This window comes from Cyphellophora europaea (assembly GCF_000365145.1).
Source record: "Cyphellophora europaea CBS 101466 unplaced genomic scaffold supercont1.9, whole genome shotgun sequence".
Taxonomy (NCBI): Eukaryota; Fungi; Ascomycota; class Eurotiomycetes; order Chaetothyriales; family Cyphellophoraceae; genus Cyphellophora; species Cyphellophora europaea.
The window spans coordinates 136,393-156,661 of NW_008481815.1; the positions used below are offsets into that span (position 1 = coordinate 136,393).

The following is a 20,269-nucleotide window of genomic DNA, read 5'->3' on the forward strand; positions in this document are numbered from 1 at the left end:
TGTTGCTTACTTGGGGCGCTGTAGTATACCCTTCGGGGCTGCCGCGTACGATAGGCTTCGGCTTGGTCGATCGGGGTGCGGGCTGGAAAGGCCGGTGCCTGGACTTCTAGATGAGGTCTTCCTCAGCCTCTGCACCTGTCACCTGTTCTGCGACGTTGTGCGGGTGTGTTTCAATGACACATCTACGGACGCTTATAGGCCCTTCAATTGCAAAAGCCAGGCCGAGGCGCTGTGCCACACGTGCCTATGCTATCGCAACATCAGCCCACGGCCCCGTTCAATTCCATACGGAACCAACTCGGGCTTGTTATCGACGGTGCGTGATCTGCATAAGCACGACTCCATACTCGCGCATGAAAGAGGAGCCAGGCGCACCCCAGCAGTGGTCCGTGCTACGACGATGGGGATCTTACGTGGAGGGGGCCAGCCTTACTATCCTCGTGCAATCATTGGTGGATAACGCAACAGAAGCGACAGGGTCAAGAGTGGGCAGAAATGGGGGATAGTGGGCCGGTATTGAAGCGTATGGATCCCGTAAGATAGCGGTGGAGATCCGGGGTACATTCGGCACGGAGATGGCCTTTCAAGGTGGACTAGTCTGAGGCCGACTGTTTCCCGGTGGGAAGAATGGGAGCGTCGAACAAGCGGTTCACCGGGTATCGATGCTAGAGTGATCGTGTGTTGGAATCTGGTGCGGACATGCGACATGGGTATGCGGTGGGCTGGGCATTCTAGAGCGAGGAATTTCAGGCAGTAAAAGTCTTGGCGCTTTGCCGCAGGCGCAAACGGGCATCAGTTGATTTCATTATGCATGGCTCTCGTCTAGTTCTTGAGCATCTGGCCAGCTGGCGCTGGCATCATGGCACCCTCTGGCGCCTTGTTCTTTGACTTGAAATCATCACACATCTGCTCCATCGTGACCCATTCGATGCCCTGCAAAAACGTCAGCCTATATATCGAGGCAGAGGAGGGGTTGTGGACTGACCTCGTGCTTGTTGATGTACTCTATGATCCTGTACTAGGGTCAGCGAGCGCTGGCCAAGATTCATGGGTGCTCTCACCTCTCGTGCATAAGTAGGACATGTGGCCTCCCGCTGACATCCGGGTGAATTGTCATGGGAAAGATGAACTCATCGTACTCTCTGTAGAAATAGTCGAAGTGGTCCGTCCAGATCTGTTCCACGTCTCTGGGGTTGACCCAGCCGTGTGAGTTGGCCGAGTTCTTGATGAACATCATGGGTGGTAGGTCGTCGATGTACCATGAACCTGGGATCTCAACCAGGCCCGTCTCTTTTCCCTTGACTAGTGGCTTCATCCATTCCTCTGCTTTCTTGCTATAGTCGATCTTGGTCCATTCGTCCCCGGATCGCAACCAGTACATCTGCGCGTCGTGATGAGACATGGAGTGGTCGTACTCAATACCATAGCTACCAGACATGATTAGCAGCCGATGAGAGTGCTTTACGAGTAGAGCAGGGATTCACCTCAGCATGAGCTCCGTCGACTCTGGCGACACCTCCCACCAAGGTGCAACTGAACCTCTAGGGGGCTTGCCGCAGAACTCTGTGATCATGCGGTACGTCTTATCCAGCACATCTTTCTGCTGCTCAAAGGTCATATCGACAGGATTTTCGTGGCTGTAGCCGTGAAGACCAATTTCATGACCTGCGTCGCGCACCACTTTGCGATGGAAAGTCTGCGTCAGCAAAGATGTTCCAATTCGATATTTCCGTCAGGGGACTCACTGGCGCATTCCTCGGGAAAAGTCTCGAGTGAGTGGCCTGGGATGAACCACGTGGCTTTGATGTTGTACTTCTCGAACAGTTTGAGGAGACGGCGGGTGCCGAGAGTGCCAGCGAAAAGACCACGAGAGATGTCGCTCGTTGAGTCCTCGCCGCCATACTATGGCACGAGTCAGCAAGCGATACGGGCCTGGGACGTTGTTAGAGCACTCACGCTACCGAGCCAGCCAGCAACGGCGTCGATGTCGACACCGTACGATACAAGTACGCGCTTCTTGCCCATTGTGTTGTCTAAGAAGGCTTCAAAGAGTGATATGGTCGCTATCGAGTGCTGCAAACCGAGGGAGTTGGGTCACAATGTAGCAGCACACAAAGCGAGGGCAGTGTCGAGATTCGGAACTCGCGCCTGGAACCTTGGAGAAAACATGTTACCTGATGCAGACGGTCATGATAAAGGTGGGGTGTCCTGTTCGTGCTCGAGCAGGGGTAAAGCCCATGAGAAGTCCGGTTACTGACGCCATTAACGTGGACTTCTGTGGACCCTGTCACAAATGTGTGACCGGGCGAGGCGAAAGTTCAGCCGACGCGCATCGCCGTGCGTGGAGTGGGCGGTGGGGTGGCACAGAAATGCAGGCAGTGAAATCTTGGCAATACCCTTCGATGTTCGGTACATGCAGTGGGTTCGAGGTCGCAACACCGAAACTTGTTATGTTCAAGCACTCACTATCTTATACATTGAGTACAGTTATTGAACAACATGAGCAGGGTATGTCCTGCTGACAGTATCGGAACCTCACTGATGATGCCAGTTTTCTCTCAAAGGCCGCACAGCGCTGGTGACAGGCGGTGCACGAGGTTGCGGTTTGGCCTTTGCTGAAGGTCTCGCAGAAGCCGGTGCGGATGTGGCGACCTTCGATGTGATCGAGCCTGTTGCAGGATGGAATGAGATCTCCAAGACGTATGGAGTCAAGACGAAGCACTACATGTCGGTTTGTCCTAATCAAGAGTGATGGAACGCCCATACTGACCAATTGCAGAGTCGACGTCAGCAGTATGGAAAGTCTACAGAAAGGCTTTGAACAGTTCCAGGCCGACTTTGGGGGTAAGCTCGACATTTGTGTGCCCACCGCCGGTATCAACAGAAATCTGGAGTTCCTGGAGACTTCGTACGAGGAGCACCAGAAGTTGATAGGAGTCAATGTTATGGGAGTCTACCACACGGCGCAGTTGGCAGCTAAGCAGATGATCGCCAACAAGACTAAGTGTGGAAGCATCGTCCTAGTCGCAAGCATCGCCAGCTACATGGCGATTCGAAGCCAGCGGAGTAGTGCCTACTGTGGAACCAAGGGAGCTGTGAGAGCCATGTGTCCGGCCATAGCTGCCGAGCTGAATCAATACGGCATTCGATGTAACAGCATATCTCCTGGCTATGTGCGCACCGAGATGACAGCACCAGTAAGTCTGCACGCTTTGTGTTGCTTGGGGTATGCTGACAAACCTGCAGTTCCCCCATCTACTTGAGAGCTGGAAGGACGAAATTATGAACGGAAGAGTGGCCATGCCGGACGACATTCGGGGCGGATGCGTTTTCCTGGCAAGTGACGCGAGTTCATACATGACAGGTCAAGATCTGTGTGTAGATGGCGGTGTGACCAAATGGTAGATGAATGAAACGGGTGCACTGTATGTATTGACAGTCATACAAAGTGTCATCTACTGGCCATTTAACATGCCACCGGTCATACCTTGCCCTAAAAGCACGGTCCAGTCGGGTCTGATCTTCTCATCTTCTCCGTGTGGTTTACTAGATGCCTGTTGGAGTAATCTCTCACAAACACGTGCCACGCCGAGCACGCGTTCTTCTTCAAACCTTCGAGCGACGATTTGCAAGCCGACAGGATGCTTGTGCATGGATTCTGCGTCATACCGGCTCCAATTCCACGCATCCGCGTCATTGCGAGGCACATGACTAGGATCCAGCAGCCCATCCAGCTCTTTGTCTGCCGCACCTGCAGGAAAGACCACTGCTGGATAGTCTAGAAAGTTCCATACCTTTGTATAGCCGACCCATCGACATCCTTTGTGAGGAAGTGCTGTGTGCGGCATCGTCGGTGTCAGTAGCACATCCACCTTCCGACCACTTGGAGCAACAAAAGCATTCCACTTTTCGTAGTAGGCTTTCTGTAAGGCTATCTTCTGCTTGTTGAGTTGCCAGTACTCGTACACCGAGATGGCTGGCGCACGGTTGACAAGTGCTTCAACATGGGGGATCATCGGCTCCCCTGCAGCTTCGATATCACGGCGGATGTCTTCACACCCATCTGCATTATAGTACTGGTCCATGACTTTGATGCAGTCGGCATGAAGAGAAGGATTCCAATTCACGACCTCGTGTCCTGCAGCCTTGAGGCGCTCCGTCATCTGATAAAGGACTCTCTCAATTGGAGGATGAACCTTGACAACTCCGTCATCATACATAACTCCGATCGTCAAAGGTCGAGATTGTGCGTCCGCGAACATGTCTTTATCCCAGGCGATCGGGGTAACTGCAGGATCGACTGTCCATGGCCTGGCATCAATGACTGCTTTGGTAGTCGTGATAAGAGACGACAAGCTCCGAGTCATTGGGCCAATAGCTGATGGCACATGCTGCTGACCCTCGGTTGATACTGGTACACCCGAGTATGAGAGGCGGCTTGAAGTTGGCTTCAAGCCATAAAGGCCATTCATGTGGCTAGGAATTCTTATGGAACCACCTATGTCCGTGCCCCATCCAAGAAGCGAGCCACCTAGCACCAGCACGCATGCTTCGCCACCCGTAGAACCACCAGGTGTAAAGTCTGGGTTTCGAGGATTCGTCGTCAGACCGAACAACGGATTCTCGGTTTCGCCTAGGGGGCACCAGTTAGTGCGTCCAGGGTGGGAAAAAACATCACCACTTTGGGTGGCTGAGAAACATACACCACATAATGCTCTGAGGTAAGTTGGTCTTTGCCAGAATCACAGCTCCCAGCTTCTTCAAGACTTCGACCACCTGCGCATCATTCTCGGCAGGGTTGAAGGCTCTGCCACAGTAGCCCAAAGTCGTATCGTAGCCCTTGACATTGAACTGATCCTTGAGCGTCACAGGAACGCCGTGGAATGGACCGATTAGCTCGCCCGTGGCTTTGAAATGATCATCAAGTGCTCTAGCTTGATCAAGCGCATCCGAGAACAAGACTTCGGTCAAGCAATTCGTCTTGTTCAGTTAGTCATGGACACTTAGGATCATCAAAGCTCGGATACCAACCTGCTGCTGCGCCTTTGCGATACTTCACAACTTTGTCAGTTGTTGCCATTGAGTCATGTGCAGAGCGATCTAGCTTACCGCTTGATATGTCTGATCGTGACAGCTTCGGCGGTGATCTCTCCACGCGATAGCCTTGACACGAGCTCTTCAATATCTGGCGTCGTTGATACATCATTCTGGTCTTCGCTCTCTGAAGGATGCGCATCGCTGTCGGGCAAATACGAACGCACCGCGGTGTCCCTTTCCGTCCGCTTCAACTCAGCGATCTTCTCCCAGTGCAGAGCCCCGGGCCCGGGCTGATATTTTTGTATCATGACTGCGTCAGAGAACAGGGCTTACTAAAGCCTCACTGGTCCTATGTTAGCACTCAACACGCGGCGACATCTACAGCCTCCAAGGCTCAGCGTTTGCCAGTAGTAGCCAGGAGTCGCATCACCAGGAACATGCGTACGGGTGGGGCGGTATCGGCGCCGGCAAACGCCCACCCAACGGTGTCGAACTGTTGAGGAGAAGTCCGACTTACGGTGTCCTGCAGCAGCCATAAGTTTCAGCACAGGCTTGCCCACCTGAAATCCACCACTCTTATCGGTGGACACTTCACCCGCAACTCAGACCACACAGGTCGCTGAGAGTGGGGGAGGCCAGAACACGGACATGTCTCGCAAGAACCACGGTGGGCAGGCGGCTCAGGCCCATCGCCCGCGCCATCTGCTGATCTCGCATGGTGTTACTTGTGGAACGACACCCGGCCGCATCGTTTTCAGGCCGCCGCGCCAGAGTATAAGCCATCAGTTTTCGTGGAAATGAAACGAGACAGATCACAGTTGTCATCGCCAGACATGTCTCCAGGCGCCGAAGGCGAAGGATTTGATGCCAGTATGCCGGTAAGCCAGGTTGAAAATGTGGTCATTTCGGGCGCTGGACCCGCGGGATTGATGCTTGCGTAAGTGGTTCTTGCTGGCCTCCGTTGTTTTAATGCCTGGGACGCCAGAGTGAGTGTTAACTACTGCCCAGATCGAATCTCGCACGCTATGGTATAAAAAGTGTCATAGTAGATGACCGACCCGACAAGACATCTACCGGGAGAGCGGATGGGCTGCAGCCCAAGACCATCGAGACCTTCCGGCAGTTCAGACTCGCCGACGACCTCCTCCGCAAGGGTGTACGCATCTACGACATCTGCTTCTGGAATTCCACCAAAAATGAGTCCCTTCGCCGCACAGGCCGCGAAGTTCACTACCCCGAAGACTTGGACGTCAAGGACCCCTTCATTCTTCTTGTACACCAGGGCATGGTCGAGGATATCTTCATCGACGATGCTGCCGAGCGAGGTGTCCACGTGCACCGGTCTCTACCATTCAGCACCTACTCCTACGGCTCAAGTCCTAGCGACCCACTTACTGTGACCTGTAATGATGCCAAATCTGGTTCTCCTAAGACCATCCAGACGCGCTACCTCGTCGGCTGTGATGGCGCCCACAGCAAGGTCCGCAAAGCGATGCCTAATGTGGCCATGGAGGGCGAAGCCAGTCGCGCACCTTGGGGCGTGCTGGACGGCGTCATCAAGACCGACTTCCCCGACCTGTGGAGCAAGGTCGTGATCCACAGCGAGGAGAAGGGCACGATTCTGTGTATTCCACGCGAGCGCAACATGACTCGGCTGTACATCGAGCTCAACCCGCGCATGGAGGAGAGCATGCCGTCGGAGGCGGCAACGCAGGATTTCGTGATGCAGCGCGCCCGGGAAATTTTGGCACCGTATACTGTGACGTGGGAGAGTGTGGAGTGGTTCAGCGTCTACAAGGTGGGCCAGCGTGTCGCAGCGAGGTTCGCGGATGACACGAACAGAGTCTTCATCACAGGTGATGCATCGCACACCCACTCACCCAAAGCCGCGCAGGGCATGAACACCAGTATGCATGATACTTTCAACCTAAGTTGGAAGCTGAATCTGGCGATCCGCGGGCTGGCACAGCCGTGCCTCCTGAGCACGTTCGAAGCCGAACGAAGGAAGATTGCGGTCGACCTCATCACGTTTGATTTTGAGCACGCCAACGCGTTCGCCGCCGGAGACGACAAGGCGCTGGCCGACAATTTCTCCAAGAACGTGGGCTTCATCTCCGGCGCGGGCGTGCACTACGCGCCCAACGTACTCAATCAGCCTGAGGACAACCCCCGAGGCAAGTTGCGAGCCGGGTCACTCATGCTCCCGGCCACGGTCACAAGGTACATCGACCACAACCCCGTCGACATCCAGCTTGACATACCGATGCTGGGGCAATTCCGCATCTTCTTCTTCACCCCGAACGTGCACGCGGCAAAGGCCTTCCTGGAGAGCGTGTGTGCGCACGCTGCTTCCTCGAAGTCGGTACTCGGCTGCGTGTCGGCCGCGGCTCAGCAGTCGTACGTGGCGCTCAACCTGCCAAGCCCGGAGTCAGAGGAGTTCGTGCAGCCTGAGCGGTACACGACGGTGTCCCAGGTGGCGACGTATGCGCTAGTAACGACGCAAAAGAAAGCAGAGGTGGAGATCGCGGATCTGCCAGAGGTGTTGCAGCGGAGCCGCTGGACGTTCTACTTGGATGACGTGAAGGGTCAGGCAATGGGCTGCACAGAGAAGTGGGTGGGCGGACTAGGCGAGGGTGAGGTAGCTGTGGTCAACGTGAGGCCTGATGGGTATGTGGGCAGTATTGGCAGGTTCGATGCTCGGATACCGGACGCCTCTCAGTCAGCGCAGAGCTGGCTTGATGGCTATTATGGTGGGTTCTTGGCTGCATGAGCTAGATGGTGGTAGTGGTTTACTGGTACAGGTCATGGTGTTGATTGGCTACTAAAGCGGTCCATCAGGATCATGTCGTACGTACATTTGAGGTTCCAGCAACTTGGTAACAAGCATGTTCGTTCGCACAGGCGCCAAATTGCAGGCTTCCTTTGATTCCCATCGATACAGTGGTGGGCTATCTCTCTGCGAAACAGATTTTTAGAGCTTTGGCGCTGTCGAGGCAGCGTGCGTACCCGTCAAGGTGTGCAGATTTGTAGAGTGTGTTGGAAAGAGGGCATGAATCAAATACCTGGCTTTGACCACATACCATTCACTGTACTGGAGACCTTCGAGGTAATAATATACTGTTGATCTGATCAAGTGGGCCCCATCTATAGCTCAGGAATCCCAGAGGCGAAGACTGGTGCCAATACGATGCACACATGCCTCTTGTCTCTGCTGTTCTCTTCACGAGGCTCGCCGAGCCATCCTTAGGTGAAGTATCTCCAATTCGGGTCCTTTTCACCATCCTTCAGGGTACTGGTATCTACATCTTCGGTCCGGAGCCTTCGTCCTTGCGCCTTATCGCGGCGTCGGTTCTCTTTGACCATAATGTACTTCATGGCTAGGATCCCGCTAATAGCGCAAATATTGCAACAAGCTGTGGCAATGAGTGTCGGCAGATAATTCGGCGCGTACTCTACGCGGAACGTGCTCGCCTGTTGCCGAAGACTGGTTAGAATGCGTGTGCGGAGAGTGTGGGGGACGGTGTATGTTGAATATGGACTCACCGAGATGATACCCGCCAAATTTCCTAATCCAACGAGGAATCCGGTCTTTGCAGACTTGCTGTCCTCAGACACATCATTGTTGTTATGCCTTGATTGAAGTTAGCAGACGCCTATGTGCCTCCGTGGCTAAGTTTGGAAGACAATTTACCAGCTGTGGACCAAGACAGATGGAATGTAAGCACCACCAGCCACGAAGAAGCAGGCCATATACGCAACCCGACCCTGCGTGAGAGGGTCGACGGCTGCGAGGATGATCAAGCCTATCAATGAGAGCGATAGCGCAAACACGAGATGGAACGCTCGCTCGCGGAAGTAGTCCGACGAATAGGCCGTGCAAAGCAAGACAACGAACCCAACACAGTTGGGGGCAACAGTCCACAAGTTTGTCTTGATGACACTGTATCCGAGGCGCTGGACAATCTGAGGTAGAACTAGGGCAATTAACACTATGGTCAAACTCCCCTCAAGGAGTACTCACAGTTGCTTACTGTGGCGAACGCAACAGGGTAGTTGAAGGCGATGATCATCCAGAGGATCATTTTAGGTTCCTTGAACGGCGCGAAGGCTCTCTTCAGGCTGAATTCGGGCGAGATCTCATGGCTGCCGTCCTTGAGTGTGCGAGCACGAGCAAGAGCGCGTTCTTCGGCATCCAGGAACCAGGCGGTCTCCGCGTTTGCAGGCAGCCAGAAGTATGAGATGACCCCGGCAACAACGGTTATTGCGCCCTCAATGATGAAGAGCCACTTCCAGCCTTATATCTGTCAGATCTATATTGAAATGTGCCCGTGAGACTTACCTTGTACGGTCGGGTTGTGGATTTGGAAGACGCCATATGAAATAAGTCCACTGAACGCGGCAGCAAGCAATGCTGAACCAAAGAAGATGGCGATTCTGAAGCCAAGTTCATTGCGTCGATAGAAGAGTGTAAGGTAGAAGACCACCGAACAGAAGAAACCGGCCTGGAACGATGCCAGAATGAGCCTAAGCGGCACCATCCCACCAAATGACGTGGCCGCACACTGGAGTAGCTGGTAAATGTGTCAGCAATGCTACCTCTGCAGCTGTCTTGTACATTCATGACCTACCACCATGGCACCCCATCCAACCATGAGCACAGGTAGCACCTTTTTGGCAGTGAAACGGCGGGTGAGCAATGCCAACGGAAGATCCATCAAGCCGAAGGGTATGTAGAAGATGAGAATCAGTATCGAGTATTGATTGCCGGTGAAGCCCAAGTCTGTGTCCATGCCGTCCGTTTTCGCATTGCCCAAATTCGATCTGCCGACTGAGTTCAACAAGTACATAAACGCGAGCCAGGGCAGTAGAACGAAGTCTAGCTTGCGGACGAGTTTCTTCTCGAGGGCTCTGTCGAACGTCACGTTCTGGCCGCTACCGCTGCTGACGGATGGTGCTTCGCCTTCGTCCACCGAAGGATGTTTTGCGGTGGACATGTCGACCTTGTCGTTGAGAGCGGTCATTGCTGCTGTGGAACTGTGGTCCTAAGGTGTCGCCAACTGTATACGGTCTCCGAAGCGAAGTAGCAACTTGCAAGGGGAGGTATGCCACGTTTATACGTATGTGTACAGGGATTGGTTTAGTTGGAATCGGGTCAATTCAACAGGTCTCACGGCTTTTCCGGTATGAGGAACGAACACTCAGCACCTGCCACGCAGCGTTCGTGAAGCAGAGTTTAGACGACCAAACACAATTATGCGCATTCTCCAAGGTGATAGGGTTTCTAACAGTGGATCTTGATAGCAACTAGTAGCTAGTCGCGCTCCATGTGGCACGATTTCGGTCCAGATTCACCTACCCACTCCCCTAAATCCGTAGACTTGACCAGCATGTCGAATGGCGCTTGCAATCTAAGATAACAATAATGCCAAGGGCGTGATAACGGCAGCCAGCCAGAAGCCCCTCCAGAGCATCTTGGCGGGTATGCTTATCTAGACCTGCCTATCTTTCTCGGCAACCTCTCTCGTTGGAGCCCACCTTCCCCCATCTTCGAGCTCCATTATAAGCACCTTCAGCAATGGGCGCAGACTTTCTTGACCCGTACAGATTTCCCCGCAGAACTGCCTTGACGAGAATTTGTGGACACTCGGCTCTCGTGCTCGGGCCTACTGGAGTCGCGACGCAACTCGTGGACGAGAGCTTCAACAGACCTCAGACCACCATATGTTCTTATACAATTAAACAACATTTCTAAGTCTCTAGCGACTAGGTAGACATAAGATCGCCACAACTTGAGAGCGACCATAGCACAGCACAACTCCTAACAGCTACATCATGGCACAGGCACCTCCCATACTTGATATGTCGCGTGAGCATCAGAATCTCTGCCGAAACATCCTTTCGCTAACTGCTTTTAGCGTTCTATGGCAACGACGAGGCTGCCAAGCGGAAGCTCGTGGACGAAGTCCGCAGTTGCTGCCTTCACAACGGCTTCTTCCAAATCGTCGGCCATAAGGTCCCGCTTGAACTTCAGGAAGCAGTCCTTCGGAACGTCAAAGAACTCTTTGCTTGCACCCCTGAGCAGAAGAACCAAGTCCACAAAGGTGAGGGCTTTGCATCTTGTTGCTCGCATGTATAAAACTAAACCATGGTCAGATAAGACAACATGGAATCGCGGTTACGAGAGTATCGGCTCTCAAATCTTGGAAGCAGGTACAAATCCTGATCTCAAGGAGGGCTTCTATCTCGGAGAAGAGCTGCCAACCTCTCATCCATACTTCACCGAGGGCAAGCTCAACAGTGGCCCGAATCAGTGGCCTCAATTCTTGAAGGATCCAGAGGATTTCAGACAGTCAAGTATGGACTATTATAACGCTCTCCATGCCCTGGCTCGCGACATTCTCGTCATCCTCGCAATGACTCTCGACCTTAAGGAAGACTACTTCAAAGGGTTCACCACCGGAGCTGTTGCGACACTGAGATATCTACATTACCCTCCCCAGCCAGCGGACTCAGACGAGAAGCTCTCCAGGGGCATTGGCGCTCATACCGACTTTGGCTCCGTGACTTTGCTGATGCAAGACGAGGTTGATGGGCTTCAAGTGTACGAGAAATCAACAAATGAATGGCTTGATGTCGTGCCCACCAAGGGTGCCTACGTAAGTGCTAAAAAAATCACCCAATGAGTTGAGGTACTAATAGGCCAACCAGGTTGTAAATCTAGGCAACATGTTCATGAGATGGAGCAATGACAAGTACATATCGAATTTGCACCGTGTCATCAACAAATCCGGCAAGGAACGGTACTCGGTACCGTTCTTCTACAGTGGCAATCCCGATTACATGGTTGAGTGTCTACCAAACTGCCGAAAGGAAGGCGAACCAGCAAAATATCCGCCAATTTCTGTCATGGACTGTGTGGGAGGATCTTACAAGGCGAGTTATGGTGCTGCGACCAAGTTCAATGCCGAGAAGGACTCCGTGGCGCCAAAGGCAGATGTGACTTCCACGTCTCAGCCAATTGCAGTATGAACATGCCGGGAGAAGCAAAGATGGTTGCACTGCATGCATAAAATTCTTGAATTGTAGCTTGATGAATAGTCGCTCTCGTTGATTCGAAACCAGAATCACTATCCCTTCACGAATTCTCAGTAGCAAGCCATGCGACGAGGCCCTTGCTGGGCTGTATCTTGCATCCGGCTAGAAGGAATGCGCTTAGCACCTCCTGACTTGTAGCCTTGCCAATTCCTAACAAGTCATAGTCCAGCCACGAATGTGTATGCCTCGCCTCCATGCCACCATCACATGACTTGATCCAGACATTGACCCCACTTTAGTCAGTGATGGGGGACGGTGATAAAGTGGCGGAGGCATGATACGCCTACTATCACGCGTACGGAGATACACAGTAAGCGAGGCCACTAGAGCGATAGTCAAACGTGGAGAGACCCTAGCTGCGGCATGCGCGGCAACTTCGTAGCTTTGTCCCGATGTCTATCTGTAATCCGGTCTAGACAAAACATGGCGTTAGGTCTAGGCTGCCGTTGGTGATAGTCAGCTCCTAATCAGTGCTCACAGACGAGATACGGTGTCTGCTGTTGGGTTATAGATCCGTGAAAAGGTTGCGGAGAATCAGACTCCCTTTTCTACCAACTGTCATCAATTATTCTGTCACACCACGGCACTATGTCCACCCAGCCAGAGAAGAAGACCGATGTGGAAGCTGCTGCGGCAGCTGCCCCCGACAATCTTGAGCCCATTGATTCGATCAAAGCAGGCTTGTCTGAAAGTTATGAGGACAAAACAAACAGAGAGTTCTATGGCGCTTCCGTCACGGACTCGTATCGCCTCAAGTCCGAGCTGGTGGGCAGGGCCATGGAAGAGATCGGCATGGGAAAGTATCAATGGCAAATTTTTGTCGTGACTGGGTTTGGATGGATTTGTGATAACTTGCAAGTGACCCTGCTGGAAGGATATTGATACGATTGCTGATTGTTTGGAGTAGCTGGTCCCAAGGCCTGCCGACAATCCAACCCACGGTGAGACTAGAGTTTGAAGATGTAACGAGGGTCAGCCTCTCCTCCGTTGCATACTGTAAGACTCTGGCTTCTTCTGAGCAATTACAATCAGCTGATCGTTCCAGATGTTGGCATGATCGTTGGTGCTTCTTTCTGGGGTATCAGTGCCGACTTCATCGGCAGAAAGCCAGCTTTCAACGCCACCTTGCTCATTGGTGGTGTTTGTGCTTGCATTGTCGCTGGCTTGAGCAACTTTGCCGGCTTCTGTGTGCTATTCTTCCTCATAGGTACCGCAGCTGGGGGGAATGTGCCGGTCGATTCAATGATCTTCCTTGAATTCGTCCCCGGCAGTCACCAGTACCTCCTGACCGCCCTGTCCGGATGGTGGAACTTTGGCCAAGTGATTGTCAGTCTATTGGGATGGGTTTTTATCGCCAATTTCAACTGTCCGGCAGACGCGACCCCTGAGACGTGCTCACGCAGCGACAACATGGGCTGGCGGTATATCATGATCACGCTTGGCGGTCTGGCACTGGTCTTTGCCATTACCCGCATCTTTTTCTTCAAGATGCCTGAATCGCCTCGGTATCTGCTTTCCAAGGGCCGTGATGCTGAGGCCGTTGAAGCTGTCAACTTCGTTGCTCGCCGCAATGGCCAACCAGAGCCACTATCCCTCGCTATGCTGGTATCAATAGATATCAGTCTAGGACTACCACCCAACCCTCATGCCGAAGGCCGGCCAGGTCTGTCTGCTCTGCAACGACTGAAGGAGAACCTGGCAGACTTCCACATCTCCAACTACAAGGACCTATTCGCGACCCGCAAGTTGGCTCAACACACCACCATCATCTGGGCCATCTGGCTTATCATTGGTGTGGCTTATCCCCTGTACTTCAACTTTCTGCCAACGTATCTCGCTCAGCGATTCACAAGTGCGAACTCTTTGGACTACACATACCGCATATACTGCATCACGTCTGCAGTCGGCGTGCTGGGCCCTATCACAGCCTCGCTCCTGGTTCGAGAGCGCCACCTGGGAAGGAGATACTCGATGACGGTGTCTGCAATCGTGGCTGGGATCTTCTTGATGGCTTACACGCGCGCGACAAGCGAAGCGATGAACGTGGCTTTCAATTGCGTGACATCCGTGCTGGGAAATCTATTCTACGCCATCATGTATTCCTTCACGCCGGAAAGCTTTCCCGCACCCTTGCGAGGCCTGGCGACTGGTCAAGCAGCTACGTTGTTGCGCACGGGAGGTCTAGCTGCCAGTTTGATCGGGACGTATACCAACTTCTCGGTCGTGCCGATCTACGTCAGCGCTGCCATGTGGATTGCGGTGGGAGTCATGTGCGTTGGGTTGCCGTTTGAGACACAAGGCCGTGGAGCATTGTGAGCCATTTCAATGCTCATGGGTGATATGTCAAAGCAATAGATCAGGAGGGTGCTGAGCATCATACAGTCGGCCTGTAGTGAAGGGCCGAGACGGAGGCGGATACGCCGCATATTCTCCCGTTCCTTTTCATGTTTGCGACTCCTGTAAGATACCATCGACATCCTACCTGTACCTGGTCATCCAAGTAGTAGAAGAGATAATACTTGCACACCGGAAGTAAGCTATCAGGTGTACAGAATTTAAAAAAAGTGATCTCAGCCGATAACGGTATCGACACATCTGTAGCAGCGTAGTAACAAGCGGTTTACAGGAAGGATTTATCACTCCAGACGTGTGAAAAAGGTGTGACAAGTCAAAAACCGTGAGCCGTGTTCCCAGAATGAAGGACAGTTGGCATGGAAGATGCTGAGTACAAATTCCGTCGATCTACATACAACCGCAAGCTCTCTTTATGAATCGCCATTCAGCAGCCCAGGTCGACTCTTCCGGCAATTGCCCTGGTGCGTTGCTTGCGGTGTTGGGCAAAGGAAGAACATGGGCCGAGCTCGAATCATGACTAGACTGAATTCCTTTCTCCATATCCTGATAATGATGATCAGGCTCTCATAGACAGCCAGCTTGTCGACTAAATTTCTCTTGACGAATGTCAAGAAGTTTGCCACGTCCCTGACGGAGCTCATCGCGCCAAAGCTCGCCCGCACCATTCCTATGGCACCCGGGAAGCTGTCGGGTAGATAGCGGTCGTCGCCATAACGCATACCAGCGTCACAGTTTCGCTTCAATTTGGTGGAGCTTATTGACAACGAGGTCTGATAGCCGCCCGGATTACACATGCTGCCAACTCGAAGGGCGATCTTGTTGTTGAAGCGAGACTTTCTACCACGTTAGTCTTGAGATACCTCCTATGGGGGTGAAGCAGATTGAAGCCGATGACAGGCCCCTGGCTGTTATAATCCATGCTGTGAAACCTACACTCCCCGGCACCATTACTGTGAGTGGCCTCACTCAAGCAACTCCGCATCGGCACAGTCGGGCACCAAGGATGTCGAGCGACTTATGCCGGAGAATCGTATATAATTTCGTGGACGTCAGGAGCACAATCAGCGCAACAATGTTGTGGCAAGGCGGAGTCCCTCTTCGAGGGCCTCGTGAATACATTCCTTTCTGATGGACCAAAGCTTGGAGGACTCGTCCGTTGACCCGAGGTCGACTATTTCACCGTCGATGTACCTCTTCCGTAGTGACACCACTCGATAACTTCTTAACGAGTAGTGCTCCGTGGTCGGGATATCAGAAGATCTAATAGATACTCAGAGCAATGAAGTCGGGGGCTTGATTCGACTGGAGAGGGCCATACCCGTCAATATTGAAGCGGCGGCATCCAGCAGAGAATACAACGGGTTGCTGGGCGTATGTGCTTGTTTAATTTGATCACTGAGATTGACGGTTTGGGGGGGTAAAGAGCTTGGGCCATCGAGCTCGCCACCAAGGTTCATGGTCTACCCACAGTTGTAAGTCAGCTTCAGGGTCAATACGCCAGCTTCGGTGGTCGAACCCTTGTAGAAGATCTGGGAAGGCTTCAGCGACGAGTTTGACGGCAGCCGTGGCATTGGCAACGAATACGGTGTCAAAAAGCTCAGGGGAAGCATTGAAATACTCGAGCAGCTTGAGCCGGGCTGCGCTGATACTGTCTGAGCTCCGCTACGAAGAGTCTGCCTCGAAACGTGGGTTTCCATACAGATGGGCTTTGAAATCAAAGGCACAAGCATCAATGAGTGACTAAGGATACTGTGTTGCGCCGGCGTGGTCGAGATATACGGTGTCTTAATTGCAGTCAGAGCGCGGGGATTAATGCAAACAGGAGCGCCAGACCACGTAGTGGGGAATAGTCTTGTGCATGCGAATCATCGATGTTTGCGAAGTATCCTGTTGCAGGATCGTCCTTTACCAACATGTTGGCTTGTTCGAATTCATTGAAGATGTCCTGACTGCGGTTGGCTCAAGTTGAGTAGCCGGTACCCAAGGCGCAGCGGGAATCTACACTCGAGATGTGACAGTAACTTGCCGGGGGCCCGTGCGGGAGCTCGATGCTCCAGAAAACTGTCTAGATCTCTCTCTCATCATCCACCTCGCAGGGCGCAATCAAACGTTTGCTTCGGACGCGATCGCCTGCAAAGCCGACCCCCAACTTGAAGTATCTGACCAGGGGCAGCCCAGGCGCCTGAAGTGACCACCACTATTAGCGCAGCGAGTGTCGGGACTGAATGTTCAGTGTAAGGCTAAAGGGTCAATCATCAAACCAGACCTTTCCCGCACGGCCATTGTATAGTTGTCTACAGGCGAGTCGCGCCTGCACAGTGGCTTGCACTTCGGACCGGTTCCAGGGTAAGCCTTCTGCTAGTCTTGAGCAGCTGGCCGGCGGACAAGGGAAGTGTCGTGCCGATGTTGGTACAAACCTCTCCTGAAAAGATATTGTCACAGGTGACCAACGCACCTGAGCTCTCATCAAAGGAAGTCCACGATTGTCGTGGTTCACAAAGCATGAGATCTGTAAGCACGGTCGAGGGCATGTCGAGAGAATTTCGGAGGTCGTGTAATGATACGGTGGCACTGGACGACCATAGCTGCACTTCTAGACGGTGGACTCTAAAGTCCGGGAGTGTCACTGAAATGCACCTACGTACATTTTTCTTGGGACCAACACTCCATCTAAGTCACGACTGCTGCTCACATCTCACTCCTTGCTTGTGCGCAGTCACCGGACTTACCATCGTATCGTTGGCCTGCGCATCCCTCGTTACCTCACCATGCCGCCGCGACTCCCACAGCGAGCCTTCGCGCAGCTACCATCTTCTTCCAACAGCACCTACATTTGCTCCCGCTGCAGCTATGCCACCGCTGTCGCGCCCGTCCCAGCGCCCTCTCCAGAGCAGATGGGTGCTCCAATGCCTCAGCTCTCGCGGCACCATCCCCTTCAACCACCTTCACACCGGTCGCCAGCCTATCGAAAATCGCAGATGCTGCGGTCCTACGTCTCCCTCCTGCAGACCACACCACTGATGCTGTTCTTCCAACACAACAACCTCCGCGCCATGGAGTGGGCCTCTATCCGACGAGAGCTCTCGCGCTCTCTCACAAAGACCGATGCCTCTCTCCCCAACGCCGAGCCACTCGCCGATGCCATAAAATTGCAGGTGATACAGACAAACATGTTCGAGCCTGCCCTGCGCATCACCGAGTACTACGATCCCTCGCAACCCTCCCCAACACCCTCGGGCAACGCGAAGACAGATTCCTTCTCAGAAGAGAAGCTTGACCCCAGCTTAACGCACGTCTTATCCACGCGAGCGTATGCTGCGGTAAACACGTCGCAACAGCCCCACCCTTTGACGACGCTCCTCAACGGCTCTCTCGCGGTGCTGACCTTCCCCTCCGTCTCCCCACAACACGTGGCTTCCGCACTCTCGGTGTTGAGCCCACAGAAGCCACGTTTCCCGGCGCCCACACGGCGCGCCGCGCCCAGTTATCACGAGCCGGCGGTCCAGGACGGGCTGAAGAAGCTCATGCTACTAGGGGCGCGGGTGGATGGGCAGGTTTTCGACGAGGCGGGCGTGCGGTGGGTCGGCGGTATTGAGGGTGGCATGGACGGGCTGCGGGCACAGTTGGTTATGCTGCTGCAGAACGCGGGCGTAGGCCTGGCGGGCGCGCTAGAGGGCTTGGGCAAGAACTTGTGGCTGACGATGGAGAGTCGGCGGCAGGATATGGAGGAGAAGGCCGGCGGTGGGGGTGCTGGAGACGGCGCCGGGGAGGCTGCCGCGAAGTAGTGATCCCAATTCAGGAGCTGAGACACACACTTCGAATTGGAGCCGCGGAGGTAGGCCCGCGGAGCCAATGCTGCATATCATGAGTAGTTCGAGATGGTGGAGACACAGTTGCCGTGCGTCATGCATGCATTCCACGAAGCAGCCAGTCCACGGATCTCGCAAAGGTGCAAGATCGTGGAAGCGCAGCAACCGAGGCGAGATCTCCCGTTTGCGATACCTCGACACACACGCCAGGAATGGTTCTCAGCAGCGCCATCATTCTACAATGTACCACATAGGCTATGTATGTATGTATACAAACCAGCTTCAATTTCAGAGCAGCCACAATACTTGGACGGCGAAGTGTGGAAGTGATATATCATTCGAACCCGCGAAGAAAGACAGTCCAGTGCAGAAGCGCGACTGTGCGATCACTGTCAATACGATACCGCTGGCTTGCGCCGAGACATACATAGTACACGCACACGCAGTGGCTTGGCTTTGCTTTGGAGAACGCCGCCCGCGGACAACACCTTCCCTTCATCTTGCAGCCGCAGCAGTCATCGCTGTCGAGATTGTACATAAGAGAAAGAGTCATGGGTGCGCAAAGACCTCCAAACCACGATTGAGACCCGTCGCCGTTTGCCATTCCCAAAACCTAAAGGTGAAGGTCATCCAGGGTATCGACTGAAAGGAAATAACATATCGAAAGGCCTTCCAAGCGTCCGCCGTTGGCCTTTTGCTAATCGAGTCAACCTCAAGTCTGCTTTCTTCTAGCCGTAGGACTACTCATACATATGCAGACTCGCGGCATCCGTGCATGCTAAGGCACGGATTCACGTCCGATGATGTATTGAGAGCTGTTGCTCAAGCAATCATGAGGCGGCGCTGGCGTTCCTCTTGGTCTGTGGTGGGTCAATGCCATAAACGGTCTTGTGTTCAGCAGAGTAGCGGTTGAAGTCGGCAATAGCCTTTGCCTCGTACGACTGAAGACATAGTTAGCGACGTGCTTGAGTTGAAACGATTGAGACTGACCTTCTTCTGATCTGCGGGAAGTTGTGACCACTCTCTTCCAATAAGTTTGAAGGCCTCACCGTTGGTCATGCCTTTGTAATCGCCGGTATTGATACGGTCTCCCAGAAACCAACTGTACGCGTTTCTAGGCCGCTTGACACTACGATCGTCCTTGATGGAGCGATAGCGCGCGAGGTGTTTGACTTTATCGGCTTTTGCGCTGCGAAGAAGTAGCGCGCGAGCAGTGTTGGCATCCTTGATTTGCACTGGCGTGAACGTCTGCACCCAGCGCTTGTATGCCGCTTGGTTCTTTCCGGCATTCTCATTGGCAGCGTGATTGAGAGCCTGATCAGGTTAGAAATGTCGAGCCTTGGGGTGGCAGATGTACTTCTCTTTCCTCTGGCCGAAGGTTCTTGTAACCATCGGATATAGACTTGATAGCGGAAGTAGCTTGTTGTCCCTTGGTAGAGCGTTGCGAAACATAGAGTTGCCAGGCTTGTTCTGGAAGTTGTTTGGGTTCCTGGTCTAGCAACGCCTTTGCCTTGACTTCCTTGCGCTTCTCACGAGCATCGCGTTTGAGTGCACTGGCAGACGGTGGCTTCTTCGCCTTCCTCACCTTCGGCTTAGGCTTCGCTGCCTTCTTCTTTGGCTTGGCCTTCGGCTTCGCTTTCGGCTTGCGGTTGGCTGTTGTGGTGGTCGTCTTGGTTGTGCGCTTGGCCGGGGTGCGGCCGGTGTGGGCTTTAGGACGGCCTGCAGGTTTATTGGTGGTAGCATAGCCTCTGAGCGAGCCATATGGCTGCGTGAATACATGTGACCTGCCCCCATTTTGCTGGGAGGTCGTACATTCGGTCTGAGGGCGAGCAACGCGTGAGGTCGAGTTGGTGGAGATAAGTCGCGTGAGGACGCCTGAGCGGAACGGCAGCTGTTTGGACAGTGTCCGGCTGCAAGAGACAATGACTGTCATTGCGGTCGTGTAGAGAGGAGATGCACAGGGAGGGACCAGT

The 20,269-nt window shown here is 53.5% G+C and overlaps 11 protein-coding genes across 11 annotated transcripts; 5 read left to right on the top strand and 6 right to left on the bottom strand.

Annotated features, from left to right (window-relative positions):
- Window positions 1-822: 822 nt before the first annotated feature.
- HMPREF1541_08509 (uncharacterized protein) lies at window positions 823-2,025 on the bottom strand (the record flags this gene model as incomplete). The annotated part of the gene is made up of 6 exons (XM_008722828.1): window positions 823-933; window positions 986-1,013; window positions 1,062-1,427; window positions 1,485-1,680; window positions 1,746-1,902; window positions 1,957-2,025. 6 exons carry the CDS (start codon window positions 2,023-2,025, stop codon window positions 823-825), a joined length of 927 nt encoding a protein of 308 aa, XP_008721050.1.
- Window positions 2,026-2,499: 474 nt separating this feature from the next.
- HMPREF1541_08510 (uncharacterized protein) lies at window positions 2,500-3,405 on the top strand (the record flags this gene model as incomplete). The annotated part of the gene is made up of 4 exons (XM_008722829.1): window positions 2,500-2,508; window positions 2,552-2,727; window positions 2,780-3,197; window positions 3,247-3,405. 4 exons carry the CDS (start codon window positions 2,500-2,502, stop codon window positions 3,403-3,405), a joined length of 762 nt encoding a protein of 253 aa, XP_008721051.1.
- A 50-nt stretch (window positions 3,406-3,455) lies between these two features.
- Window positions 3,456-5,345, bottom strand: HMPREF1541_08511 (uncharacterized protein; the record flags this gene model as incomplete). Its single annotated transcript, XM_008722830.1, has 4 exons — window positions 3,456-4,633; window positions 4,704-4,980; window positions 5,032-5,053; window positions 5,110-5,345. 4 exons carry the CDS (start codon window positions 5,343-5,345, stop codon window positions 3,456-3,458), a joined length of 1,713 nt encoding a protein of 570 aa, XP_008721052.1.
- A 525-nt stretch (window positions 5,346-5,870) lies between these two features.
- On the top strand, window positions 5,871-7,807 carry HMPREF1541_08512 (uncharacterized protein; the record flags this gene model as incomplete). The annotated part of the gene is made up of 2 exons (XM_008722831.1): window positions 5,871-5,974; window positions 6,046-7,807. 2 exons carry the CDS (start codon window positions 5,871-5,873, stop codon window positions 7,805-7,807), a joined length of 1,866 nt encoding a protein of 621 aa, XP_008721053.1.
- Window positions 7,808-8,280: 473 nt separating this feature from the next.
- HMPREF1541_08513 (uncharacterized protein) lies at window positions 8,281-10,058 on the bottom strand (the record flags this gene model as incomplete). Its single annotated transcript, XM_008722832.1, has 6 exons — window positions 8,281-8,508; window positions 8,581-8,668; window positions 8,729-9,011; window positions 9,059-9,331; window positions 9,377-9,608; window positions 9,666-10,058. 6 exons carry the CDS (start codon window positions 10,056-10,058, stop codon window positions 8,281-8,283), a joined length of 1,497 nt encoding a protein of 498 aa, XP_008721054.1.
- An 811-nt stretch (window positions 10,059-10,869) lies between these two features.
- HMPREF1541_08514 (uncharacterized protein) lies at window positions 10,870-12,066 on the top strand (the record flags this gene model as incomplete). The annotated part of the gene is made up of 4 exons (XM_008722833.1): window positions 10,870-10,903; window positions 10,953-11,138; window positions 11,191-11,693; window positions 11,746-12,066. The coding sequence occupies 4 exons, from the start codon at window positions 10,870-10,872 to the stop codon at window positions 12,064-12,066; spliced, it is 1,044 nt and encodes a 347-aa protein (XP_008721055.1).
- Window positions 12,067-12,720: 654 nt separating this feature from the next.
- HMPREF1541_08515 (uncharacterized protein) lies at window positions 12,721-14,448 on the top strand (the record flags this gene model as incomplete). The annotated part of the gene is made up of 3 exons (XM_008722834.1): window positions 12,721-12,962; window positions 13,040-13,128; window positions 13,178-14,448. The coding sequence occupies 3 exons, from the start codon at window positions 12,721-12,723 to the stop codon at window positions 14,446-14,448; spliced, it is 1,602 nt and encodes a 533-aa protein (XP_008721056.1).
- Window positions 14,449-14,897: 449 nt separating this feature from the next.
- Window positions 14,898-15,435, bottom strand: HMPREF1541_08516 (uncharacterized protein; the record flags this gene model as incomplete). The annotated part of the gene is made up of 2 exons (XM_008722835.1): window positions 14,898-15,320; window positions 15,421-15,435. The coding sequence occupies 2 exons, from the start codon at window positions 15,433-15,435 to the stop codon at window positions 14,898-14,900; spliced, it is 438 nt and encodes a 145-aa protein (XP_008721057.1).
- A 578-nt stretch (window positions 15,436-16,013) lies between these two features.
- On the bottom strand, window positions 16,014-16,271 carry HMPREF1541_08517 (uncharacterized protein; the record flags this gene model as incomplete). Its single annotated transcript, XM_008722836.1, has 1 exon — window positions 16,014-16,271. A coding segment is annotated over one exon (258 nt), but the record flags the coding sequence as incomplete, so codon positions are not given.
- A 984-nt stretch (window positions 16,272-17,255) lies between these two features.
- HMPREF1541_08518 (uncharacterized protein) lies at window positions 17,256-18,272 on the top strand (the record flags this gene model as incomplete). Its single annotated transcript, XM_008722837.1, has 1 exon — window positions 17,256-18,272. The coding sequence occupies one exon, from the start codon at window positions 17,256-17,258 to the stop codon at window positions 18,270-18,272; it is 1,017 nt and encodes a 338-aa protein (XP_008721059.1).
- An 854-nt stretch (window positions 18,273-19,126) lies between these two features.
- Window positions 19,127-20,229, bottom strand: HMPREF1541_08519 (uncharacterized protein; the record flags this gene model as incomplete). Its single annotated transcript, XM_008722838.1, has 3 exons — window positions 19,127-19,237; window positions 19,287-19,610; window positions 19,654-20,229. 3 exons carry the CDS (start codon window positions 20,227-20,229, stop codon window positions 19,127-19,129), a joined length of 1,011 nt encoding a protein of 336 aa, XP_008721060.1.
- Between the last annotated feature and the right edge of the window lie 40 nt (window positions 20,230-20,269).